The 23,740-nt window shown below is 48.7% G+C and overlaps 2 protein-coding genes across 2 annotated transcripts; both read right to left on the bottom strand.

The window, feature by feature from the left end:
- Positions 1-649: 649 nt before the first annotated feature.
- Positions 650-7,599, bottom strand: VAMP5 (vesicle associated membrane protein 5). Its single transcript, XM_072770065.1, has 3 exons — positions 7,489-7,599; positions 1,557-1,694; positions 650-1,095 (listed from the first exon to the last, which is right to left on the bottom strand). The coding sequence occupies exons 1-3, from the start codon at positions 7,489-7,491 to the stop codon at positions 886-888; spliced, it is 351 nt and encodes a 116-aa protein (XP_072626166.1). The 5' UTR covers positions 7,492-7,599; the 3' UTR covers positions 650-885.
- A 1,824-nt stretch (positions 7,600-9,423) lies between these two features.
- Positions 9,424-12,977, bottom strand: VAMP8 (vesicle associated membrane protein 8). The gene is made up of 3 exons (XM_072770066.1): positions 12,641-12,977; positions 11,161-11,319; positions 9,424-9,867 (listed from the first exon to the last, which is right to left on the bottom strand). Exons 1-3 carry the CDS (start codon positions 12,641-12,643, stop codon positions 9,724-9,726), a joined length of 306 nt encoding a protein of 101 aa, XP_072626167.1. The 5' UTR covers positions 12,644-12,977; the 3' UTR covers positions 9,424-9,723.
- Between the last annotated feature and the right edge of the window lie 10,763 nt (positions 12,978-23,740).

The raw sequence follows: 23,740 nt of genomic DNA, 5'->3' as shown, positions 1-23,740 counted from the left end.
TTCACTGCGATCTGCCTCATCTGTAATCAGATGTAAAGCTTGAGGAAGAACGCCCAGGAGAAAAATTGAGGAGGACAGGGTGTCCAGAGAGGAAAAAAAATCTATCAAAAAGTGAAAGCCTCGTGAGATAAAAGTCTTTGAGGTGCCTTCTTCTGGAGTCCAATTCTGAGCATCTTCAAGACATCAGAAAAAGGGGCGCCTGGGTGGCTCAGTGGTTGAGTATCTGCCTTTGGCTCAGGGCGTGATCCCGGGGTTCCAGGATCAAGTCCCACATTGGGCTCCCTGCATGGAGCCTGCTTCTCCTCCCCCTGCCTGTGTCTCTGCCTCTCTTTCTGGGTTTCTCATGAATAAATAAATAAAACCTTAATTAAAAAAAAAAGACATCAGAAAAAGAATATATTTCATTCTGACGTAAACAGGCTCAGAGGGCACTAGTTGAAGGTTCTGGTTTGGGAGCCACTCTCTCTTTGCACCTGCACCCCAGAAGTTTCTGTCCAGGTAGGATTGGATCACATACAAGGAAGGAAGAATATAGGGGCCACCTCCCAAGGGTGAAGTCCTTCTACCAACTTTCTAAACAACCCCAGGAGTGGAGGCCAAGAAGGATGAGCCAACTTGGAGGACTTCACACATACATACAAACACCAGCTTTTAACCAAACAGCAGCTTTTACTGAGCTCCAGGTAGGGCTGGCCTGGCACAGCTAGTGCAGCAGGCTGCCCTCAAGGGCCAGTCTGTGGCGCGATAGGAGATGCAAAGGTGCACACATCAGAGTTGCTCTTCAGTGCTCAGTTGGGTGGCTCAGATGGGAGCAAACGCCAGGGTTCTCTGGAGACCAGAACCAGCCAGTGCGGCCCCTCGGCCTATCCTCAAGGCCCAGCTGGGTCAGCCCCCAGGCCCTGAGGCAGCGCCGGCGTCCTGGGCATGTGGAGCACTGCTGTCCCCACTGCTCCACGGGAGAAAGATGACCAGTAGCACAATCAGGATGATGAGCAGGCCAATGCCCACCACCAGCCCCAAGTAGATCCGGCAACGGACATTCTCCCAGCGCTTCTTCTGGGCCAGGTTTTTGGTTGTCTTGCTGAAGGCTGAGCTCTGTGGACATCCCCAGACACAGGTTGGGAGTTAGTGGTTCCCCCCAAGCCCCAGGGCCAGGTTCTCCCAACCACCCCCTCACGCCCCTCACAAGACCTAACCTCCTCCTGCATCTTCCCAACCTGTCTGCTCCCCTTCTCCACAGAGCCTCCCCTGGGACCCTCCCAACCTGACTGCTGGTCTGACACTGATGGAGCCCTTGACTCGCACTCCTCCAAGGCTCACACCCAGTAACAATAACAGCCCTCAACCTGTAGGAGGGTCCACAGCTTCAAACCAAGGACTTGTTATTTCATGAGGCCTACCTGGAGCTTATTGAGGCTATAGGCACCTCCACAAACCCACAGGCCCCCCGGGCGCTCAGGCAAGCCTCAGGCCCCCCAGAGCCTGGAGACCCTGAGCACAACCTGAGGACTCCTCCTGGCCTCCCTCCCCCGTCCCTGCTCCCCCATGCCTCACACCATGTCCAGCAGTTGGTCTGAACGCAGCTCCAGCTCGGCCAGTTTCCCATCGCGCTCCAGGACCTTGTCGAAGTTGTTGAGCATGATTTCTGTCACCTCATCCGCCTGCCGCTGGCATCGTTCCAACTCTTTCCCTGCCTGGGCACCAAGCCCAAGGTCAGAACTGCATGAGGCCCCCACCCGGCCCTCATCTGATCCTGAGACCTAGTGGCCTCCTTGCCCCACCCCCCACCCCGTGTGTGTGTTGTGTGTTGGGGGGGGGGTGTACAGGTAGGGGAAATAGCATCTTTCATGTGAGGGTATGGCATGTACAGAGTGAAGGACTGGTCTCCTGAATGTGTATGACCTGCCTCTGACCTCACAGGTTCCTCTCCTTGCCCATCAAGGCAGATCCTAGGTCAGCCTTGGCTACAGCATCTCAGCTTCCTCCAAGATGCCTCAGGATGGAAACTTCCCAGCATCTCACTCTCCCACAGAGCAGATACTTTGCTCACCTGCCCTAGGATGGCCTCTACCCAATGTGCACCTGCCCTGTGGCTTCCTATTGGCCTAAAGCAGCAGTAAAGAAGAGGGAACCAAGCTACATGGCTAGAAGCCAGACAGAGCAGATACCGACCCCATAGGACTAGAAAGGTAATTGTGGACCACCACACATCATAACCTTTGCCTAACCCCACAGACACACAGACAGAAACAAACTGAGATCAGACCTCCCTCTGACTGGCCAGGCCAGTTCTGCCTCCCACATCAGTGCTCAAAATTGATTCTCTGTCTGCCTGGAAACCTCACCAACCCTGGCCTCTGGCCTCAGCCTTCCAGCTACCCAAGAATCTTCACTGAGGTCCAACTCACAGAGAAAAGACCAACTCTTTGACTTCTCGGCTTGAGCAGCAACCACACCTGACAAAAGAACCCAGCTCATTTCAGAGGACTAAGAAGGGAGGGGCAGGGACCAAGTGTGGCGGGGTGGGGAGTGCTGAGAGAACAGGGGAGAGGAAGAGAGAGTGTGCATCACAAGCAAGAAAGAGATCAGGCTTTGGACACATGCAACTGAGACAGACCTAGGGCAAAGGCCCCCACCCCTACCCCCACCCCCGTAAGAGCTGGAAATTCAGGAGCAGGTCCAGGGATGCATCAGGGAGCTCAATCCCAGCATATCCACAAACCACAGAAGCTCCATCCTCCCCGCCTAGTCCCCCACAGCCCATCCTTGTTCTCATCTCCTCCCCACAGGGCCCTGGCCAAGCTCCCTTTCCTGCCAGACCACATTGCCCATTGTCTACAGCAGACATTTTGGCACTTGACTGAATTCCACTTAAAACCAGAGAAAGGGGAAGGATCTGGTGGTCAGAGGGCCACTCCTACTCAGGCAAGAATCCACATTCAGGATCCTTGCAGCTGCCTTGTACACAGCCTCCAAGCATTCCCAGTTTATGAGTCCTATCTCCCCAAGTGGACCACAAGCCCCAGAGGGAGAGGCTACGTTTGTCTGCTCCCATCCTGGTGGCCCCAAGGGGGCCAATGTAGTGCTGACCATTATAAGGACTCAGTGAGTGGGTCAATCACATTGCAGTCTCTCCAAAAGCAACTCTTATTTTCAAGAGATGTTATCCCAGTATGTTTATCCAGCCCAGCAGGAGTTTCAAGGGGCAGGCATCTGAAACCCAAGTAGGTCAATATTTACCCATGAGCTAGAAAAGCAACCTACTTGGAGAGGGGACAGGCAAACCATGCCAGAGGGGTGCACTCCCAGGCTGGGGGAGCAGTGACTGGGGAGCAAGGAGCAATAATGCAGAGCGCAGGGAAGCTGCACTCATCTGGTCAACCGTCATCACCGCTATTGTTACTACATTGGTAGTCAACAAATTCACACAGCCTACCTTCACAGAGTCCAAGGCAACCCCACTTCCTAATAGCCTAAGGCAAAAACTTGAGAAGGAACAAAGATTGAAAATAACAATCATCGCTAGAGGTTGGTGGGATGCTGAATATTGGTTTTTCCGCTATGAAAACCATAGCTGTTGTTCTTGGATTCTCCAATGTGGGGTGACATTGGGTCCCATTCTCCAGGAGAGCTGGCTGTGCTTCCCACTGCCAGCTGCAGCCTCCTCCCCACACTGCGAAGCCAGGCCTATCCGGGGGCCAGGGTGGGACCAGGCCTAAATGAACACATTCGCTCCAGGGTACAGAGAGGCCTCAGGCTTAACCCCCGGGGCCCTTCTTGGCCCTCCCTGCACCAGAGGGAAAAGGATCCTATAGGCCCAGGTCTCCACTGGCACAGGGAGAAATAAAGCACTACAGGATGTGGAAGGAGGTAAGGGACCAGAGGACGGGGCCACGCTCCCTCTCCTGCCACAGTGAACCCAGGATAGTGCCTGGCACACAGTGGACAAGGGAAAAACATCTCTGAATGCCTATTTGTAAGACGCTCACTATAGGCTGGGAGAAAGAGACATGCATGGCACAAGTAGAGAAGAGTGAAGGGTTGCGCTGTGAAGGACAAACACTAAGTGCTGGAGCCACCCTCAGAGAGTGGATTCCTGTGAACAGAGACAGCCCCGGGTGGATGAGCCCTTGCAGGATGGGGTGGAGCTGGGGTTCCGGCGAGGCAGACCAGGCAGAGGGCAAGGGCGGAGGGGCAGGGTGGAGCGCACGAATGCAGAGTAAAAGTCCAAATAGAGGACATTCACTTGCAGAGAGGGCTGAGCAAGACCTAGTGTGGTCTTGTGAGCCAAGGAGGACACTGGAGAGAGGCTTCAGAATAATTTCTCTATTCGTGGTAGACTGGCCTAGATGGCAGTGACAAAATTTTGGGCAGGGAAGCCATCCAGAAGGAGTGGAAAAGTGCCCCCAGCAAGGCTGTGAGGAGTTGCCAAGTTCATGGGGAGCAGAGAGTGTAGAGGGAAAGTGTGGGTGACTGGGTCATTTCCCAGCCCTGCCCGATGTCTGCAGGGCCAAGAGTGGGCCGTGGAGTGGGGAGCAGCAGCACGGATGGCAGACAGGGGGTGGCAGTTACACAGGAAATGTTCTCAACAGACCGTTACCCTCTGTACAGAATATCTGCTTTCAACCCTCAAATATCTCAGGTTTTTCCAAGCCAAATAGCCTTGGTTCTTCATTCCTTTTTTTTTTTTTTTAAAGATTTTATTTATTTATTCATGAGAGACAGAGAGAGAGAGAGGCAGAGACATAGGCAGAGGGAGAAGCTGGCTCCCCACAGGGAGCCTGATGCTAGACTCAATTCCAGGACCCCGGGGTCACAACAACATGAGCCAAAGGCAGATGCTCATCCACTGAGCCACCCAGGCACCCCACCCTTGGTTCTTCTGAAAACAAAGCTCTCCAAACCTCTCTGCCCTAACTCTCCTGTCTCCCTTCTCTCTGGGAGACAAACCCTATTCCAGCTGTCACCACTGTCCTAGTCAAAGAACTGGGGATGGGGCGGGGGGGGGGGGGTTGCTGTGTGTGCAGCGGGCAGGCAGTGAAGGGGTGTATCAGTTCCTTGCTAGGTCAGCATTCACCTGAGCTCAGAGCCAAGGGCCAGGGCTCTGCACTGCAGCCCCGGGTTCCCTCAAATCTTGCCTCTGCCACTTACCCACTATGCAAACTTTCTGACCCTCCACTTCCTCATCTGTAAAGTGGTGACAAGAATGATACCTACATGATGTTAACTAAGGCATATGACTGTCACGAACAAAGTGCTTATCACAATACCTGACAATACTGAATGCTCAATGAGTAAGAGCTATTATTATAGACAGAGCCCAAGCTCCCTGGCTGATTACTTTTTAAGCAGTCAGATCTCAAGAATTATACCATACAAATGGTCAATAAAACCTCTTAGATAATTTTACAAAACACACAGCCAAGCAAGCTCTCCTTATTGCAAACTCGTGCACTTAATTGTCTCTAACCTAAACACAGAACGTCACCTGGGCCTTTGATAACTGGCATAGAGTTTATTTCCATCAAGCACTGCAGGCTGTTGAGAAGGTTTTAAGTCTTGAAGGTGATAACAGCCACCATTCAATGGGCACGTACTCTAAGCTAAGCACCATGCTGCCGGCTGTTTGTTCACCTGATCTGATTTAATCCTCACAACAATCCATTGAAGGCATGTTATCATCCCAATTTTATAAGAAACTGAGACTCAGAGGGGTTAAATCATCAAGGTTGTACAGTCAGTAAGCAGGCGATCCAGGAGTGGAACCAATAGACTCCAAGAATCACATTCTTCACCACGGTGCTAAAATGAATGCAGGTGCGGGGGGGGGGGGGCAAATACTTTAGCTGGCTGCTAAAGACTCCCCAGACCTTTTAATGCTGCCAAGCCAACCCTTGTGCATATGAGGGAAGCCTGTAGCTCAAAACTCACATTCACTGGACACTGCACGAGAGAAGACCACCTATAGGATGAATGAATTCAAGCCCTTACCCATCACTATTTGTTCCTGTTCTATCCCCATACCTGTCACCACATCCGGCACGGAGGAAATGCCCAAGAAATGTTTGTTGATTGAATGAATCAGAGGAGAGGACAAGGAAGAAAGACCAGGTAGGGAAGGGAGTGGGGAGAAGGAAGGGAAAGAGTTGGGGCCAGGGACAGGGGCAGGTGTGAAACAGAGAGATGGGACTAGGAGATGGGAAGGGAGAAAGATCAGTGTACCCTCCCCAGGCTCTGATCCACTGCTGGCCTCAGATGAACCTGTGAGAGTGTCAGAGTTTTCCAGTATCCACCAATAAATTATCCTGGCCTCAGCCTTCACTTAGGAGTTTCCTCTTCTCCCCCACGTGCTCAAGGCCAACTGGAAGCCCACCCCTAGCCCTGCCAGATCCCTTGCCCTGTATGCTGGGAAGTGGGCTCAGAGCTTTGTCCCATTCTTGGAGCCTCCCTTGGTTTCCTGGCGTGGCCTTAGAGCTCAGTACAACCTTCCTGTCCCGCTTCCTCTTCCTGCCTCTGGTTCCCTAGAGATGAGGCCATCCAGGCATCCCGACCCCCAGCCAGGCCACATCTATCACACCTCTGTCAGCTCCTCCAGGGCAGAAGCTTAACGTACCAAGCCTGCTTCCTGCCCAGCCCATCTTCCCAGGAGTCCGGAGGATGGAGGAAAGCTACTGCCACCACCTGTTTGCGGCTGACACCTTTGTCTTAGAGATGGCAAGTGGGGACACAGGCCAGAGTTTGCAGCAGGAGTAAGGGATGACTCACCTCAAGAATGTGTCCCTGGGTAGAGGTTAGGAGACAGGCCTGTGCCATAGTCTGATAACTTCAATGGAACTTGTATAGTTAACATGTACCTTTATCTTTACCTAGGGTCAGAAGAATGCCCTCCAACACCCCGCCATGGCTGGCTACCACCCCATCTGCTCGGGTTTCCAACTCCGGGCCACACTGCTCTGTCTTCTCACAGCTCCAGGAAGGGCCGAAGAGGTCACCACACTACCTACACTGCTCAGGAGCTCCAGGCGGGGCTCTGCCAACTGCATCTCCCTTAACCTCCCAAGTACCCAGTAAGGCAGGTAATGCTGACCCCACTTCATAGATGCGGAAAGAAAGTTCAAGAAGGTTAAGTGACTTGCTCCGGGTCACAGCGCCGGTAAGTGGCCACCACCAGGATCTCAGCCCGGAGTCCGACTGGAAGCCTGACTCCGAAGTCCCGAAACCCGAAGCCACTGCGTGTAACCCCTTGGCTCGGGGAAGGGGGAAGCCAGAGCCTTGCTCCCTGCGCACGGGCGGCCGAACTGTCCCCTCGCCGGCCTGCGCGCCCCCGCTGGAGGAGGCTCTGGCCCAGCCGGCTCCGGGCGGCCGCCACTCTCGGGGGGCCCGGAGAAGGCCCCCACCTCGGGCTTCAGACTCCGGCCTCGCACCCGTCCGGCGCCCTCCGCCCCCGGCCCGCCGGCCCCGCTCCACTCCGCCCCGCCCGGCCCTCACCATAGCTGCAGCCGCCGCCTCGCCAGCCAGCCGGGGCTCCTGTGTCGCCGCGCGGCCGCGGTGCCAGATCCCCGGGAGGAAGCGGAGGGGCGGGGCCCGCGGGGGCGGGGGCGGGGGCGGGGGGGCGCCTGCCCGGGAGCCCGGACCTAGGGAGGCAAAGCGAAAGCTGCCGGCTCCCGCCCGGCTTCGCACGGTGCCCCAGCCTCCGGGGCCGGGCCCTCCCGCCTGGGCAGCCCCGGGCTCGCTCGGCCCGCGGCCACACGTCGGGGCCCGTCGGCGACCCAGTCTCTGAAGCGGGCAGCGTGGAGCGGGCCCTGGGGCCGAGGTCTGCCACCGCCACCGTCCGGCCCTGGGCTAGCGACGCCTGGAACAGCTAGCGCGTGTGAAGTGCAGTCGCTGGTAACCAGACTCCGCGAAAAGTTTCAAAACGAAAGAAACTTTATTCACCATCAGCATTGTGAATGCACCACCTGCCGCTGAATTGTGAATTTCAGAATGGTACCACTGAGTGGTACGATTGTGTGTCCACAATGTAGGTTGTGTGAATTTCACCTCAATAAAGAAAACAGACCCCCCGGGGAGAAGTTACTAGTTCTAGCTTTTCGGTATTTCCCTCTTCACCACAAGGGCAGCTGCAGCCCTGCCCTCATATAACCCTGCTCCTCCAGAGCTTGCCTCCATGCCCATCTCCCCTCGTGGCTGTGGCCACCCCCACCCCCTGCCTCCCCCACCACCTCAACTGTGGCTCCTCTTGGGGAAGGGGGTTGAGGGCTTCCGTCCTAGCATTGAGCCTGCCTGAGCACGGCCCACATTCCTACCCTGGGCAGTCTGGGTCCCAAGGAAGTGGTTTCACCCCAGTTCTGTGGACTTTGAGTCCAGGAATGACAGACGTGAGGAGAGAGGATGACCATGGTCTGAGATAGGAGGACACAGGAGGACAAAGATTGGCCTGAGGGCTTTTCTATGCTTTTTTTTTTTTTTTTCCCCTCCCTGGTTCTCCGAATATGATTCCAGAACCTGACTTGCCAGGAGGAGTCCCAAATCCTGTCTTCCAACCCTGTCCCTTCCACACTCCCCCCCACCCCCAAAACAGATTGTTTTCAATACCGGAAAGCCCATGGGAGAAACAGGGACAGAGATGGCAAGAACCCTTTCCCCAAACCAAGACAGGAAAGAGTGACAATGAGGTGGAACCTGGCAGGGAGAAGGGAAGACCGAAGACAAAGAAGCCCATTGTACATGGAGGGGAAGGAGGGCCATAGGCCCTGTCCTGTGACACTGACTGAGCCCAGCCACAAGATATGGTGAGAGATGCTCACCCTCTCAGCTGAGACCCGGAGGCCCTGCTAAGTCCCAAAAGGGCAGACAAAAGACAAATAGAACTTTGAGAACCAGGGGTGCCTGGCTGGCTCAGTCAGAAGAGCATGTGACTCTTGAATTCAGGGTCATGAGTTCGAGCCCCATATTGGGTAGAGAGATTACTTAAATTAAAAAAATAAACAAAAGAACTTTGCAGAACCAAAAAGAAGGAAAAGTGGCCCAGTTCCTCTAGCACCTTGCTCTAGACTGCACCAGGGCCATAGAAAAGAGATGAAAGGAGGTCCTCAGCCTGTCTTGGCTAACACTTCTAGTAGAAAAGTAATAAAGGCACGTGGCAAGGCTCAAGCCCTTAGGAGTCTTGTGTACCACCCTAAAATGGTTTTGAATTTTCCATATGTGGAAACCCTCAGAAAACTCTGGTTCTTGAGACCTGTCACAATGAATGGAAAATAGAGAAGAATGGGGAGACTCCATCTTTCTTCTCCAAACATACACTTTCTACCCCTCCAACAATGGGGCCTCAAATAGGAGAATCTCAGCCAGAAGCTGTCCCCAGGGAGAATAGAAATAGAAGGACCAAAGGCAAAAATGGAAGGGGACAAATTACCTCACATGTGAAGGGATACTGAAAGGTCTTTATTGCCCACCGGCCACCATCAGTGTCCTAGCCCCATGCTGGGCCTTCTGGATATCTCTCCAACCAACTCTGAGGGCCCATGAAACAGCCACAGTCCAACTCTCTCCTTCCGGGGGACCAAGGTGCCTGGGGCAGACAGTGTGGCAGAGGGGCCTCAGAATGAGGGGCAGGAGGACGCAGCAGCACTTCCTGCAGACAAGGATGGAAGAGAGGGCCCTTCTTGGCACCTGCTATGGAGGGTTGCCCTAAAGAAGAGGGTGGGTGGGGGGAGGGGCTCCCTATGTGGGGATGGCATGGGTGGCGAAAAGCACGATGAAGAGGATGATGATAAAAACAATCACACAGATGAGGACAATCATCTTCACGTTCTTCCACCAGAACTTCCGAGCCACCTTCTGTGATGTGGTCTTGAAGTGCTCCGACTGTTGAGGACAAGGCAGAGTGAACCAGTGCCTCCTCCCACCAGAACAAGAAGACAGAGGCCCACATGCTATACATGTAAATGTTGAAGTGAGCAGTTGAGGGAACAGACCGTTACACAAAAAATGTTCTGTCCTCCTACCCTGACAAATATACCTTCATGACAATCTGATGGGCCAGATTCAAATTTAGAATTCTAAATTCTTGCCTCCCCTCTTCTTCTTACCCATGCACCGTCATGTACACTGAGGGGCCTTTTACATATGCTCACACCCAGAAGTGCAACACTGTCTGCACAATCCGCCCTTGGGAGAGCACACACTGGGGCGAACGGGTGCAAGCTCCAAGTGGGCACATCTCCCTGGGACTCTGACTCCGTGCCCTATGGGGACCTCTGAGGCTAGAGGACAGACCAGGGCAGTACAGACGTCAGAGGTAAGAGAAACTGCTCTTCCTCCTCAACTGGAATTGTAGAAATTAACTTTCCCTGGGCCATGCTCCTCAGATTAGGCTGCGGAAAGAAACACTAAGTCCCAGGGAAACTAGACCCAAGCTTATGCACAAGACTTGGAAAGCCACAGCCAGTCTCTCCCTGTGGACAAAGAACCTTAGGCCCCAACCTTTGCTGGAGTATTTTGTTAGAGTTACTCCATCCCTGAGCAGCTGGCTTCAGCCCATGGCTGGAGAGAGAAAGGAATGAGGTCTAGCAAGATGTGTGGGAGATATTATTCTAGCCTTCAGCTAGCAGAGGACCCCCTGATCAAAGAATTTCACTGCTTTTCCCAGCTTCTTTTTAAAGCAGACTCAGCAAAACTCTAGCAGTTTTCCACCCCCTGCCTAGTGACTCCTCAAGAAGGCCAAAGGCCCTAGGAGTATTTTCCGGAGCCAATATTTTTGGCTTAGGGAGGTCAGGTCCAAATGATTGTCAAGGGCAATCTTCAAAGGGAAACATCAGTTTCATGGGAGGGAAGCCTAAGAATGTGAGGGCTGACTGGGCCATCTACCTTTCTGTCTCAGACAAGGCCTCCAAGAATCAGCCCCACCCACCCACCCACCCACCCAGTCACTGGAGCCATTTCCTGGACCCCAGTACCAAATAGTGGAGTAGAGCAGAATCAAAACAGGGGGCTCACTTGTCAATTCCCAAAACAAGTGAAAAGGCAGACTTCCCTCCTATTCATTTTGCCCCCAGCACCACCAATTCCCCGAGCCCCAGCAATTCACCCTCCCTCTCTTCCTCTACTGCCCAGCTCCCAGCCGCCCTGCTCCCAACCTCTGTGGGTTCCCCATCTCACTGTGGCTTCCAGATCCTCTGTCTTGTTGCGGAGATGGTCCAGGTTTTCTCCTCGGGCCAAGATCCGCTCCACATTCTGGGTCATAATATTCTTGACTCCCTCCACCTCACTCTGCAGGTTCCGCACACGATCATTTCCAACACCTCCACTGGCCTCCTCCTGGGCAGCAACGCAGGGGTTAATTAGGCGAAGTGGTGGAGGAACTGAGACTCAGCCTCAGAGGCCAGGGGAGGGGAAGGCCTAAGGTGGACTTTAGCTTTTTTTTAATGCTTGAACTGTTTACAAAGAATGTTTTCATGTATTACTCATGTGATCAAAAACAAATGCACTTTTAAGCCCCAGAAGGTGAGTGCTGATGCTAGACAGACTAGATCCAGTTTCTTTTCAGGTTCTCAGGGCCCCTGAGGAGGAAAAGAAACACAGACCCTAAATCCCACTCCACTGTTGCCTTGTTCCTCAGATGGGGGCAGAGAACTGCTGAGCTGGCATCTCACAAGGGGGAAACCCACCACTATTAACCCAAGGATCCTCATTGAAAATATCTGTGCTGGCCAGCAGAACACCCTCAGCTGCCACAACACCCCCCTCACTGCTGGACAGCAGCTGGAGAGCTGCTCCCGCCCCAGACTTCCCCAGACCTCCGGAGCTGCCTAATTGCTGTGACCCAGAGCAACAGCCACCGGGTTCCAAGGCCCTGGCCAGGCCCCAAGAGGGAGAGCCATTGCGCCATAAACTTCTGCTTTCCCCCAACACACTGCCCCATGTGCCGGCACCAACCAAGCTGCCACTGCCTCCTTAAGCAGATATTAAATAAAAACAGCAGACTGGCTGTTGAGGGAAATGGAGGGCAAGTCCTCCCTGGCTGATAAAGTTTTTGAACAGGGAGGGCAAACCATTACTAGGCTCCTCCCTCCCTGACCCCCTAGACCTCCGAAACAGGCCAGGAGCCGGTCCAAACTAGACGGATTGTCACAGAGAACCAACTTCTGGTTCTTTTACAAACCCTTCGCCTTCTTCTCCGTGTTTAAAGAGAGGGGCCCGATTCCTTAGGCCGGGCAGAGAGAGACGGATTCTTGGAGTTTCTCGACAGGATAAAGGGAAGGGCCGACGGGGAGGGCTCCCGCCGCTGGGCTGGAATCCGCCCTGGGAACTTCGGAGGCGCTGCCCAAGGGGGGTCACCGGGCTCGGCGCCCGGCGGGCCGGAGGAGGCCAGGAAGGGCCTCTCAGCGGCTCCCGGCCTGGAATTCGGAGCCTCCACCCCCACCGGAGCCCCGCTCCGGGCCAGCTCCGAGGGCAGGGGAGGGAGAAGGCGCGGGGGCAGCCGCCCGGGCAGCCAAGTTGTCAAAGGAGAGCGGCCACCGGCTGCACCGGGCCAGCCCTCCGACTTGGCCAGCGGCCCTGCGACCCCCGCCCCCAGCCCCCCGCCCCCAGCCCCCGCTCGCCTTTCGCTCAGCCCCTCGCGAGCTCCCAGCGCGCTCACCATGTCTCCAAGCGGCTCGGGCCTGGCGGCGGCGAGACTCCCTCGTCTGTTTCCTCCCGGGCGGCCCTCGCTTCACTTCCTGCTCGCTCCAACTTCGAGCCTGCCCCCGCCCGCCGGCATCCCGAGCGGCTCCAGCCTCACCTAGCGCGGGCCGGCAGGTAGGCGGGCGCCCTCCGCTGCCCTCCCAGTCTCCTCCCAAACCTGGGCTCGGGCTTAAAGCAACAGGGCTCGATCACCAGAGATCTTCTAACGCATCAGAACCAGAAAAAAAAAAAAAGAAAAAGAAAAAGAAGATCAAGCAGCCCTCCTAGGTTTCCTGAGGCTGGACCTCCTGATATAGATAGGGAAGCTGGCTCCCCCCCCCCCTTTTTTTTTAATGTCCTGAATATCTGACTCCAAATCTTAAAGACTGAAGTCAACTCTAAGTACACCACCAGGGGTAGTTCACATGGAAACAGAACACAGATATGAAAGTTTCTTGCTGGCAACCCCTGTTCCCATGTTCAGGGGTGGACAGAAAGTATTAAAATCCCCCCAAGTCTGGAGTGCTGTAATCCTAGGCTGTGGTGTCAGAAAGCTCCGGATTACTAGTGTGACCCTGAGTGAAATTCTTCACCTCTCTGGTTTTGGCAGGTGCTAATGCTGACCTCAGAGGATGGTGGGGACGTATAACAGGATAGCACACTCAGTGTGCCTGCCACAGTTTCTGAAAGGAAGACCTGTCCACTGTTGGGACGAGGGAATGATGGCTTACCAATCCCTTCTTCCCTTCCAGAGTTCAACATTTCCTTCAGAAGCCGCTTTGAGGGGTTGGTGAGCCTACTCAGAAATGGTCAGAGGCCTGCCCTATGGACAAGAGAAGGGCCCCAGGCAAAGGATTTTTCCACCACCTGGTTCCAGGCCACAGAATATCTAGTCTTCCCAGATGGTATTTATCAAGACAGAACAAAAACAGGGACAGGCAAAAGAGAACAAACATTCCTGTCCCATCCCAGAAGTATTATTAGTTCTTTTTTTTTTTTTTTTTTTTTTTTTTAGTATTATTAGTTCTAAGAGAGAAATGTCAGTTTCTCTAACACATATTTTGTTAAAGGAAATGACAATTTCTGGACCTCTGTTTTGAGATACTTTATTCTACTTTATAATGAAATCTTATCTCCAATTAAATAAGATTATTATATTTTGCAAATCTGAAATTTGATGGACAGTACCAGCCTACTTTCACAGAGAATGTGGCTGTCTCACTTCTCATCATCCTTAGAAAATCTATAAAGAAGAAAAAAAAAAAAGAAAATCTATAAAGAGGTCAAGTGGAGATGGGTCAGAATCCTTGATCTGTACTTATGCCGTCCATTACCATAGCCACTGACCATATGTGGCTGCTGAGCACTTAAACTGTGGCTAGTCTGAATTGAGAAGTGATGTAAGAGTACACACAGTATTTCTTTTTTTAAAAGATTTATCTATTTATTCATTTGAGAGAGAGAGCACAGGCACACATACATCAGGAGGGGAAGGGCAGAGGCAGAAGGAGAGAGAATCTCAAGTAGACTGCTCTCTGAGTATGGAACCCTGCACTGGGCTCAGTCTCAAAACCCTGAGATCAGTGATCTGAGCTGAAATCAAGAGTGGGATGCTCAACCCACTGAGCCATCCAGGCACCCCAAGTATTTCAAAGACTTTTTTTTTTTAATTTACTTACTTGAGAGAAAGAGCATGAGGCAGGGGAAAGGGCAGAGGGAAAGGGAGAAGCCGGGAGCACAATCCAGGCTCAATCCCAGGACCCCAGGATCATGCCCTGAGCTGAAGGCAGACACTTAACTGATACTGATAACATGTTGAAATGATGTTGTGGATTTATTGAGTTAAATTTTAAAAATTGTTAATGCTCATTTCACCTGTTTCTTTTAATTTGATGAGTAGAAAATTAAAAATTACAAATGTGGCTCAAATTATATTTCCATTATAAGACACACTGATCTATGCATTAATATTCATGTGACCTTGGACAGACTGATGTGACATCTATAAACCTCAGTTACCTCACCATCTATGCCTGGCACTGAAACAACCCTCAGTAAATGGTGGCTATTATGATTACTATTATTAATGATTCCAGATGCTAAGTGCAGTGGTGGGTAGGGACATAGGATAGGTGCCAAGAAACAAAGTAGGATGTCTGAGGAGAGCATAAAGACATGGAGGAGGATTTCCAGAATAGAAATTAGGGTTACAGGAATGCCTGGGTGGCTCAGCGGTTGAGCGTCTGCCCTCAGCTGAGGGTGTGATCCTGGGCTCTGGAATCAAGTTCCACATTGGGCTCCCTGCAGGAAGTCTGCTTCTCCCTCTGCCTATTTTTCTGCCTCTCTCTCTGTATTTCTCATGGATAAATAAATAACATCTTGAAAAGAAAAAAAAGAAAGAAAGAAATCAGGGTTACAAGATTTGAGGAGTGACCAGGCTCTAGCATGCTGCTGGCAGCTTTGGACATACATTGGTGTCCCTGGGGGAGCTGACCCTTGGCCTAGGCCCAGAAACCACTGGGGAGATTTTCCAGCACCCACAGTTGGGACTGCAACGTGCTCCCCCTCCTCTTCACCATGCAGAGCCCCTGCAGTCTTGGCCTCTCCTGTAGGAACATCACAATTCTATCCTTTGTCAAAAGACCATCTTGCTAATGCCCTCAGAAGATGAGACATTCAGTAAAGTACCAAACAATGAACTGTGAGCAGAAATGGTACTATGGGGGGTGCATGGCTGGCTCAGTTAGAAGAGCATGTAACTCTTGATCTTGGTGTGGTGAATTAAAGCCATGTTTGGCCTAGAACTTACTTTAAAAAAAAGAAAGAGGGGATCCCTGAGTGGCTCAGTGGTTTAGCATCTGCCTTTGGCCCAGAGCACGATCCTGGAGTCCCGGGATCGAGTCCTGCGTCAGGCTCCCAGTATGGAGCCTGCTTCTCCCTCCTGTGTCTCTGCCTCTCTCTCTCTCTCTATGTCTATCATAAACCAATCAATCAATCAATCTGAAAGAAAGAAAAGAAAGAAAGAAAGAAAGAAAGAAAGAAAGAAAGAAAGAAAGAAAGAAAGAAAGAAAGAAAGAAATGGTACTATGGGCAGGGTACGAGAAGAGAAATAAGTCATCGATTCTTTTGCAGTCAAGGAAGGCTCTATCCCAGGAGAAATGGAGTAGCAGTCACTTTGCAAAGAAAAATGCTAGATGGTAAGAGTTGTACTAAAGAAGCAATCATGATGTGATGAAGAGTGTTCTCTTCATCAAGTGCCTGTGTGATCAGAAGATTTGGGTATCAGCTCCACTATTCCCTGGCTATATAGACTTGGGCAGGCCACTTCCCTCTAGGAGCACCAGTATTCTCATCTGCAAAATGGGAAGAAGAATGAAAGCTGCTTTGCAGGGTTATTATTAGGGTTAAATAATACAGATATATATTTCTATATTCCTGCTAAAGCACTTTACAAGTGAAAAAGGAGACTGATAGAGAAAATAAGATTAGACAATAGTGGAAGAGGAATATTAACAGCCTGCAAAGCAACCAGGCAAACTTTGAGAGTGCATTGACCTCGATGCTAGTCTTCTTATTTATGGCATAAATGGGGAGTTTGCTTCTATAGCTCTCTGGGGAAAGGCTGGAAAACAAGGAAAAGGAGCATTCAGGAGGCACACCTGGAATTGCTCCCTGAAGGATCAGAAAGTTCTCACCACTGCCAAGGCCTCTTTTGCCTCCAAACCCCTTTGTTAACTGTTATACTGCTGGTTATCCCATCTGGGACAGTCACACTCCACCCCCCCACCCCCAATCATTCCCGATGTCTCATTCTCTTTCTGACTGTGCTTTTAGAACCAGAAGCTTCTACTTGTGACCATCTTCACTTTAGACTCTGCACTCTCCCAGAGCAACAGTCTTCTATGAGGCTGATTTTGCCCTCCAAGGGACATTTGACAACAGAGACGTTTTCGGTTGCCACAACTTGGCAGGGGGGGGGTGTGCTCCTGGAATCCAGTAGGTAGAAGCCGAGGATGCTAAGTTTCCTACGTGCAAAAGACAGCCCTCTCACAACAAAGTATTATACAGACCAAATGTTAATAATGCTGAGGTTGAAACCCTGATCTCCCTAGGGAAGTGCAACGCTTTATGGTTTCAGCAGCCATTTATGGGTGATCCCCAAATCTGTATCTCCAGCCCTGACCTTGTTCTCAGTTGCCATCGCTGCCTCTCCAGTGCCCTCTCCACAGGCACCTCCAAAAGCCAAACCAAACCCTTTATGTTTTCTCCATGTTCCTCCTGCAGGGTGGTACTCCCATTCTACCAGTTTCCCAAGCTAGCTTATCCCTAAACACATTTTATCTTTTTTTTAAAGATTTTATTTATTTATTCATGAGAGACACACACAGAGAGGGAGAGACAGAGGCAGAAGGAGAAGCAGGCTCTATGCAGAGAGCCCAATGCGGGACTCGATCCCGGGACTCCAGGACCACACGCTGGGCTGAAGGTAGGTGCCAAATTGCTGAGCCACCCAGGGATCCCACATTTTATCTTTTATAGAATCCATAATATACTTTGCCATTTGCGGCATACGCATTTGACACCTCCGAGACTCTAACTTTTGTGAAGTCGGAGGCTATGTCTTTATTTTGGTACCCCTTGTTGAAAATAACATACATCATGCAAGAGTAGTCACTCAGTAAATGTTTCAGGTATTGAACCAAAAGATCTGACAGAGAGCTTCTTTTTTTGCAGTGCAGGTAAAAATACAATTTTTATTAGAAAAGACCCATGCATGGGGGCATGGGGCACCTGAGTGGTTTGATTGGTTGAGTTGTGTCTGTCTTTGGCTCAGGTCATAATCTCAGGGTCCTGGTATAGAGCCCCACATCAGGCTCCACACTCAGTGGGGAATCTGCTTCTCCCTCCCCCTCTGGCCCTCACCCCCTGCCCCCCACATGCACTCTCTTTCTCTCAAATAAATAAATAAATAATTTTTAAAAAGAAGGAGGAAAGAAGAAGAAGAAGAAAAAGAAGAAGAAGGAGGAGGAGGAGGAGGAGGAGAAACATGAAGAAATCTCTTTCCTAAATTTTGGACCATTTTATGAATAAATGAATACTAAATGGCATGAGTCTGTACACTGATCCTGAAAGGATAAACTGGATACCCCCCAACAAAAAACAAGTCATGGGGTAGAGAGGTACTGAGTTATCACAGCTGTACTTCTCTTACCCAGAATGCTCTCTGGTCACCCAAGAACATACTAAGAACTTTTGAATTCCTTCTCTCCTCTTAAAATGATACTCATCCTTCAAAGCCCAGCTCCAAGTTTTCAGAAAACTTTCCCGAGTTCTCTAGTCGTAATTCATTTCCTCCGCAGTACTCCCGCAGCACTTTGAACCTCATGTAATACTTAGGATTTTGTACATTCTATTGTCATTATTCTATTATTTCTTTTATTTCCTTATCCTTTAACTCCTATAGGACAAAGGCCACAGCTTAATAATCTGTTTCTTTCTCTGTAACTAGTCCAGTTCTTGGAACATAACAGAATATAAATGCTGAGTTTGATGGAACCATCTAATTTTGAATGGTCTTAGAAGAGCTAGCCCAGACTTTCTGACACACACTGAATTCATTTGAACTGGGGTTTTACAGCAGATCAAGAGATTCATCCCCTAAATAGATCTATGGCTTCCAAGGTGACTTGTCTGTTAGGATGACCTGGAAGTGGGCCAGACCCTCCCCAGCAGGAACACTGTTAGCCCCATGATTCTACCTGCCAAACTCATCTGTCCCTAGTAATCTCTACTTTTACATATACTCCAGATGTTCCTTTCCTTTAGGATAGTGGTTCTCAACACATGGTCCAAGAACCCCTGGACTCTTCAAAGACAAAACTACTTCTATATTAATACTGATACGTTATTTGTCCTTTTAACTATGTTGCCATTTGTGCTGATGATACAAAAGCAATTGGGAGTTAATGAAACTGTTGGCAACTTAGCAGGAAAGAGCCAGTGGCACCAAATTGTAGTAGTATTCAATGCATTTATTCCCCCTTAAACAGTTGCATTTTCAAAAAACGCCATTTTCAATGTCTCTAATGAAGCAGTACGAATTATTTATTTTATTAATTTTTGACACTGGAGCACACATCCTTAACTATTTTGTGTGAAGAAATGCGAAATACACAACACTTTGCATACCCAAGTATGATGGCTGTCTTCACAGTTGTTCCTAGAAAAAGCACTTGTGTCAGTAAGCTGTGAGCTGAAGTAATGTTTTTTTTTTTTTAATTTTTATTTATTTATGATAGTCACAGAGAGAGAGAGAGGCAGAGACACAGGCAGAGGGAGAAGCAGGCTCCATGCACCGGGAGCCCGACGTGGGATTCGATCCCGGGTCTCCAGGATCGCGCCCTGGGCCAAAGGCAGGCGCCAAACCGCTGCGCCACCCAGGGATCCCTGAAGTAATGTTTTTAAATTAACAGTTTTTTTTTTTTTTTTTTTGAGTAGCATAGACAGTTCCCACACACCCCTTAGCCCTCTCCCATTTTTCTCTCATTAGTAACATCTTGCACTAGTATGGTATATTTGCTTTACAATTGATGAGCTAATATTGATAGATGATTATCAAGAGAATCCATAGTTTATGTTAGGGTTCACATTCCATGGGTTTTGGCAATGTATGCCCCATTTCCTGGCAACCACTGATCTTTTGCATTAAAACCAGTTTTGCCATTTCCAGTATATCAGTTTGGATTATACGTACAGTATGTAACCTTTCCAGATTGGTTTCTTTCACTTAGGGATTTGAATTTAAGGGTCCACCTCATCCTTTTGTGTTTTGATAGCTCATTTCATTTTACCACTGAATATTCCACTGTATGAATTTGCTGGTTTGTTTATCCATTCACCTATTGAAGGACATCTTGGTTGCTTCTGAGCTTGGGCAATTATGAATAATGCTGCTATGCATTTGTGTACAGCTTTTGTGTGGGCATAATTTTTCAAATCATTTGGGTAAATACCAAGGAGCACAATTGCTGGATCATATGGTAAAAGCATGTTTACTTTTATAAGAAACTGCCAAACTTTTTTCCAAAGTGGTTGTACCATTTTGTATTCCTACCAACAATGAAGTAAAGTTCCTGTTGCTCCACATCTTCACCAGCATTTGTTATCGATGATGCTTTGGATTGCAACCGAATTGCTGTATGAGTTCTAGCAATCTTGGGGTGGAGACTTTTGGGTTTTCTATGTAGAGTATCATGTCATTGGCGAAAAGGGAGAGTTTGACTTCTTCTTTGCCAATTTGAATGCCTTTAATGTCTTTTTGTTGTCTGATTGCTGAGGCTAGGACTTCCAGTACTATGTTGAATAGCAGTGGTGAGAGTGAACATCCCTGTCTTGTTCCTGATCTTAGGGGAAAGGCTCCCAGTGCTTCCCCATTGAGAATGATATTTGCTGTGGGCTTTTCGTAGATGGCTTTTAAGATGTTGAGGAATGTTCCCTCTATCCCTACACTCTGAAGAGTTTTGATCAGAAATGGATGCTGTATTCTGTCAAATGCTTTCTCTGCATCTAATGAGAGGATCATATGGTTCTTGGTTTTTCTCTTGCTGATATGATGAATCACATTGATTGTTTTACGGGTGTTGAACCAGCCTTGCGTCCCGGGGATAAATCCTACTTGGTCATGGTGAATAATTTTCTTAATGTATTGTTGGATCCAATTGGCCAGTATCTTGTTGAGAATTTTTGCATCCATGTTCATCAGGGATATTGGTCTGTAATTCTCCTTTTTGGTGGGGTCTTTGTCTGGTTTTGGAATTAAGGTGATGCTGGCCTCATAGAACGAATTTGGAAGTACTCCATCTCTTTCTATCTTTCCAAACAGCTTTAGGAGAATAGGTATGGTTTCTTCTTTAAACGTTTGATAAAATTCCCCTGGGAAGCCATCTGGCCCTGGACTCTTGTGTCTTGGGAGGTTTTTGATGACTGCTTCAATTTCCTCCCTGATTATTGGCCTGTTAAGGTTTTCTATTTCTTCCTGTTCCAGTTTTGGTAGTTTGTGGCTTTCCAGGAATGCGTCCATTTCGTCTAGATTGCCTAATTTATTGCCATATAGCTGTTCATAATATGTTTTTAAAATCGTTTGTATTTCCTTGGTGTTGGTAGTGATCTCTCCTTTCTCATTCATGATTTTATTAATTTGAGTCTTCTCTCTCTTCTTTTTAATAAGGCTGGCTAATGGTTTATCTATTTTATTAATTCTTTCAAAGAACCAACTCCTGGTTCTGTTGATCTGTTCCACAGTTCTTCTGGTCTTGATTTCGTTGAGTTCTGCTCGAATCTTTATTAACTCCCTTCTTCTCCTGGGTGCAGGATCTATTTGCTGTTTTTCCTCTAGCTCCTTTATGTGTAAGGTTAGCTTTTGTATTTGAGTTCTTTCCAGTTTTTGAATGGATGCTTGTATTGCGATGTATTTCCCCCTTAGGACTGCTTTTGCTGCATCCCAAAGATTTTGAACGGTTGTATCTTCATTCTCATTAGTTTCCATGAATCTTTTTAATTCTTCCTTAATTTCCTGATTGACCCTTTCATCCTTTAGCAGGATGGTCCTTAACCTCCACGTGTTTGAGGTCCTTCCAAACTTCTTGTTGTGATTTAGTTCTAATTTCAAGGCATTATGGTCTGAGAATATGCAGGGGACGATCCCAATCTTTTGGTATCGGTTCAGACCCGATTTGTGACCCAATATGTGGTCTATTCTGGAGAAAGTTCCATGTGCACTTGAGAAGAATGTGTATTCAGTTGAGTTTGGACGTAAAGTTCTGTAGATATCTGTGAAATCCATCTGGTCCAGTGTATCATTTAAAGCTCTCATTTCTTTGGAGATGTTGTGCTTAGAAGACCTATCGAGTATAGAAAGAGCTAGATTGAAGTCACCAAGTATAAGTGTATTATTATCTAAGTATTTCTTCACTTTGGTTAATAATTGATTTATATATTTGGCAGCTCCCACATTCGGGGCATATATATTGAGGGTTGTTAAGTCCTCTTGTTGGATAGATCCTTTAAGTATGAGATAGTGTCCCTCTTCATCTCTCACTACAGTCTTCGGGGTAAATTTTAGTTTATCTGATATAAGGATGGCTACCCCTGCTTTCTTTTGAGGACCATTCGAATGGTAAATGGTTCTCCAACCTTTTATTTTCAGGCTGTAGGTGTCCTTCTGTCTAAAATGAGTCTCTTGTAGACAGCAAATAGATGGGTCCTGCTTTTTTATCCAGTCTGAAACCCTGCGCCTTTTGATGGGGTCATTAAGCCCGTTCACATTCAGAGTTACTATTGAGAGATATGAGTTTAGTGTCATCGATTGCAACCATTTTATTTTATTTTTTTTTTAATTTATTTATGATAGGCACACAGTGAGAGAGAGAGAGGCAGAGACACAGGCAGAGGGAGAAGCAGGCTCCATGCACCGGGAGCCCGATGTGGGATTCGATCCCGGGTCTCCAGGATCGCGCCCTGGGCCAAAGGCAGGCGCCAAACCGCTGCGCCACCCAGGGATCCCAATTGCAACCATTTTAATGATTATCTCATTGTTGTTTTAATTTGCAATTCCCTAATAAAAGACGTTGAGTACCTTTGTTGTTTTTTCTTTTTTTTTAAAAAAATGAAACATCATTTTACTTGTGGATATTAGACAAACTATGGTCATTCAAATTGGCACATTTGGCAGATATTTTTTCAAAAAATGAAAGGCGGTTCCTTCAGGGAAAACAATAGACAGTATTTGTTGCCAATGATAAAATTTGAGCTTTCAAATAAAAATTTGAATTTTGGAAAACCTGTTATCTGCCACTGTGAGCCTGGTAGCTTCCTAACACAGTTAAGAGACTCCGCATTTGGCAGCCCGGGAGGCTCAGCGGTTTAGCGCCACCTTCAGCCCAGGGCGTGATCCTGGGGATCCCGGCCCACGTCAGGCTCTCTGCATGGAGCCTGCTTCTCCCTCTGCCTGTCTGTGCCTCTCTCTGTGTGTGTTTCTCATGAATAAATAAATAAATAAAAATCTTTAATAAATTAAAAAAAAAGAGAGAGCGACTCCGCATTTGGAAGAGCAGCGTAACTCAGTGAACCGATGTTTTCCAAATAACAATTGTATGATTTTGTAAAAGGTTCGTTCAAAGTGCAAGATATACCGATGATTTTAATGTGACAGAGCATAAGGTTCATTGATATGGTTTCAGATTCCATATCCAACTGAAAAACTACCACTTTTTATAAAGTTTAGGTGTGGTATCAGAGGATACCCGCAATTACCTAAAAAGGTCATTAAAATACCTTTCCTTTTTCCAAATAAGTATCTGTGAGGCCAGATTTCCTTCATGTACTTTAATGAACAGCAGATCAAATGCAGAAGCAGATAGGAGAATCCAGCTGTTCCAATTAAGCCAGACATTAGCTTTTTAGAAAAGATTTTATTTATTTATTTGAGAGAGAGTACAAGCAGGAAGAGCAGCAGAGGGAGAGGGAGAAGCAGGCTCTCCGCTGAGTAGGGAGCCAGATGAAAGGCTCGATCCCAGGACCCCAGGATCATGACCTGAGTAGAAGGCAGCCGCTTAACGGAGGGAACCACGTAGGCGCCCCCAGACATTAGCTATGCATGTAAAACAATATAGTACTACTTGTGCAATTTTTGTGGAAAATATACCTTTTCCACAAAAGTTATTTATGTATACATGTAATGGGTTCATTACTGTTTTTAAGTATATCAATACATATCTTTTTTTTTTAGATTTTATTTATTTATTCATGAGAGACAGAGACAGAGAGAGAGAGCGAGACATAGGCAGAAGCAGGCTCCATGCACGGAGCCCGACGTGGGACTCGATCCCAGGTCTCCAGGATCACGCCCTGGGCTGAAGGCGGCGCTGAACCGCTGAGCCACCTGGGCTGCCCTCTAATCAACACATATCTTAAACATTTCTCAGTGTAAATTTCCAATATGGTAAACGCGGAAAAATATAACCCACATAAATAAAAGCTCTTTAGGGTTCTCAATAATGTGTAGCAGCGTAAAAGTGTC

This window comes from Canis lupus, chromosome 12 (assembly GCF_048164855.1).
Source record: "Canis lupus baileyi chromosome 12, mCanLup2.hap1, whole genome shotgun sequence".
Classification (NCBI taxonomy): domain Eukaryota; kingdom Metazoa; phylum Chordata; class Mammalia; order Carnivora; family Canidae; genus Canis; species Canis lupus.
The sequence above is the reverse complement of the archived record's forward strand: the minus strand, read 5'-3'. Positions and strand labels throughout refer to the sequence as shown.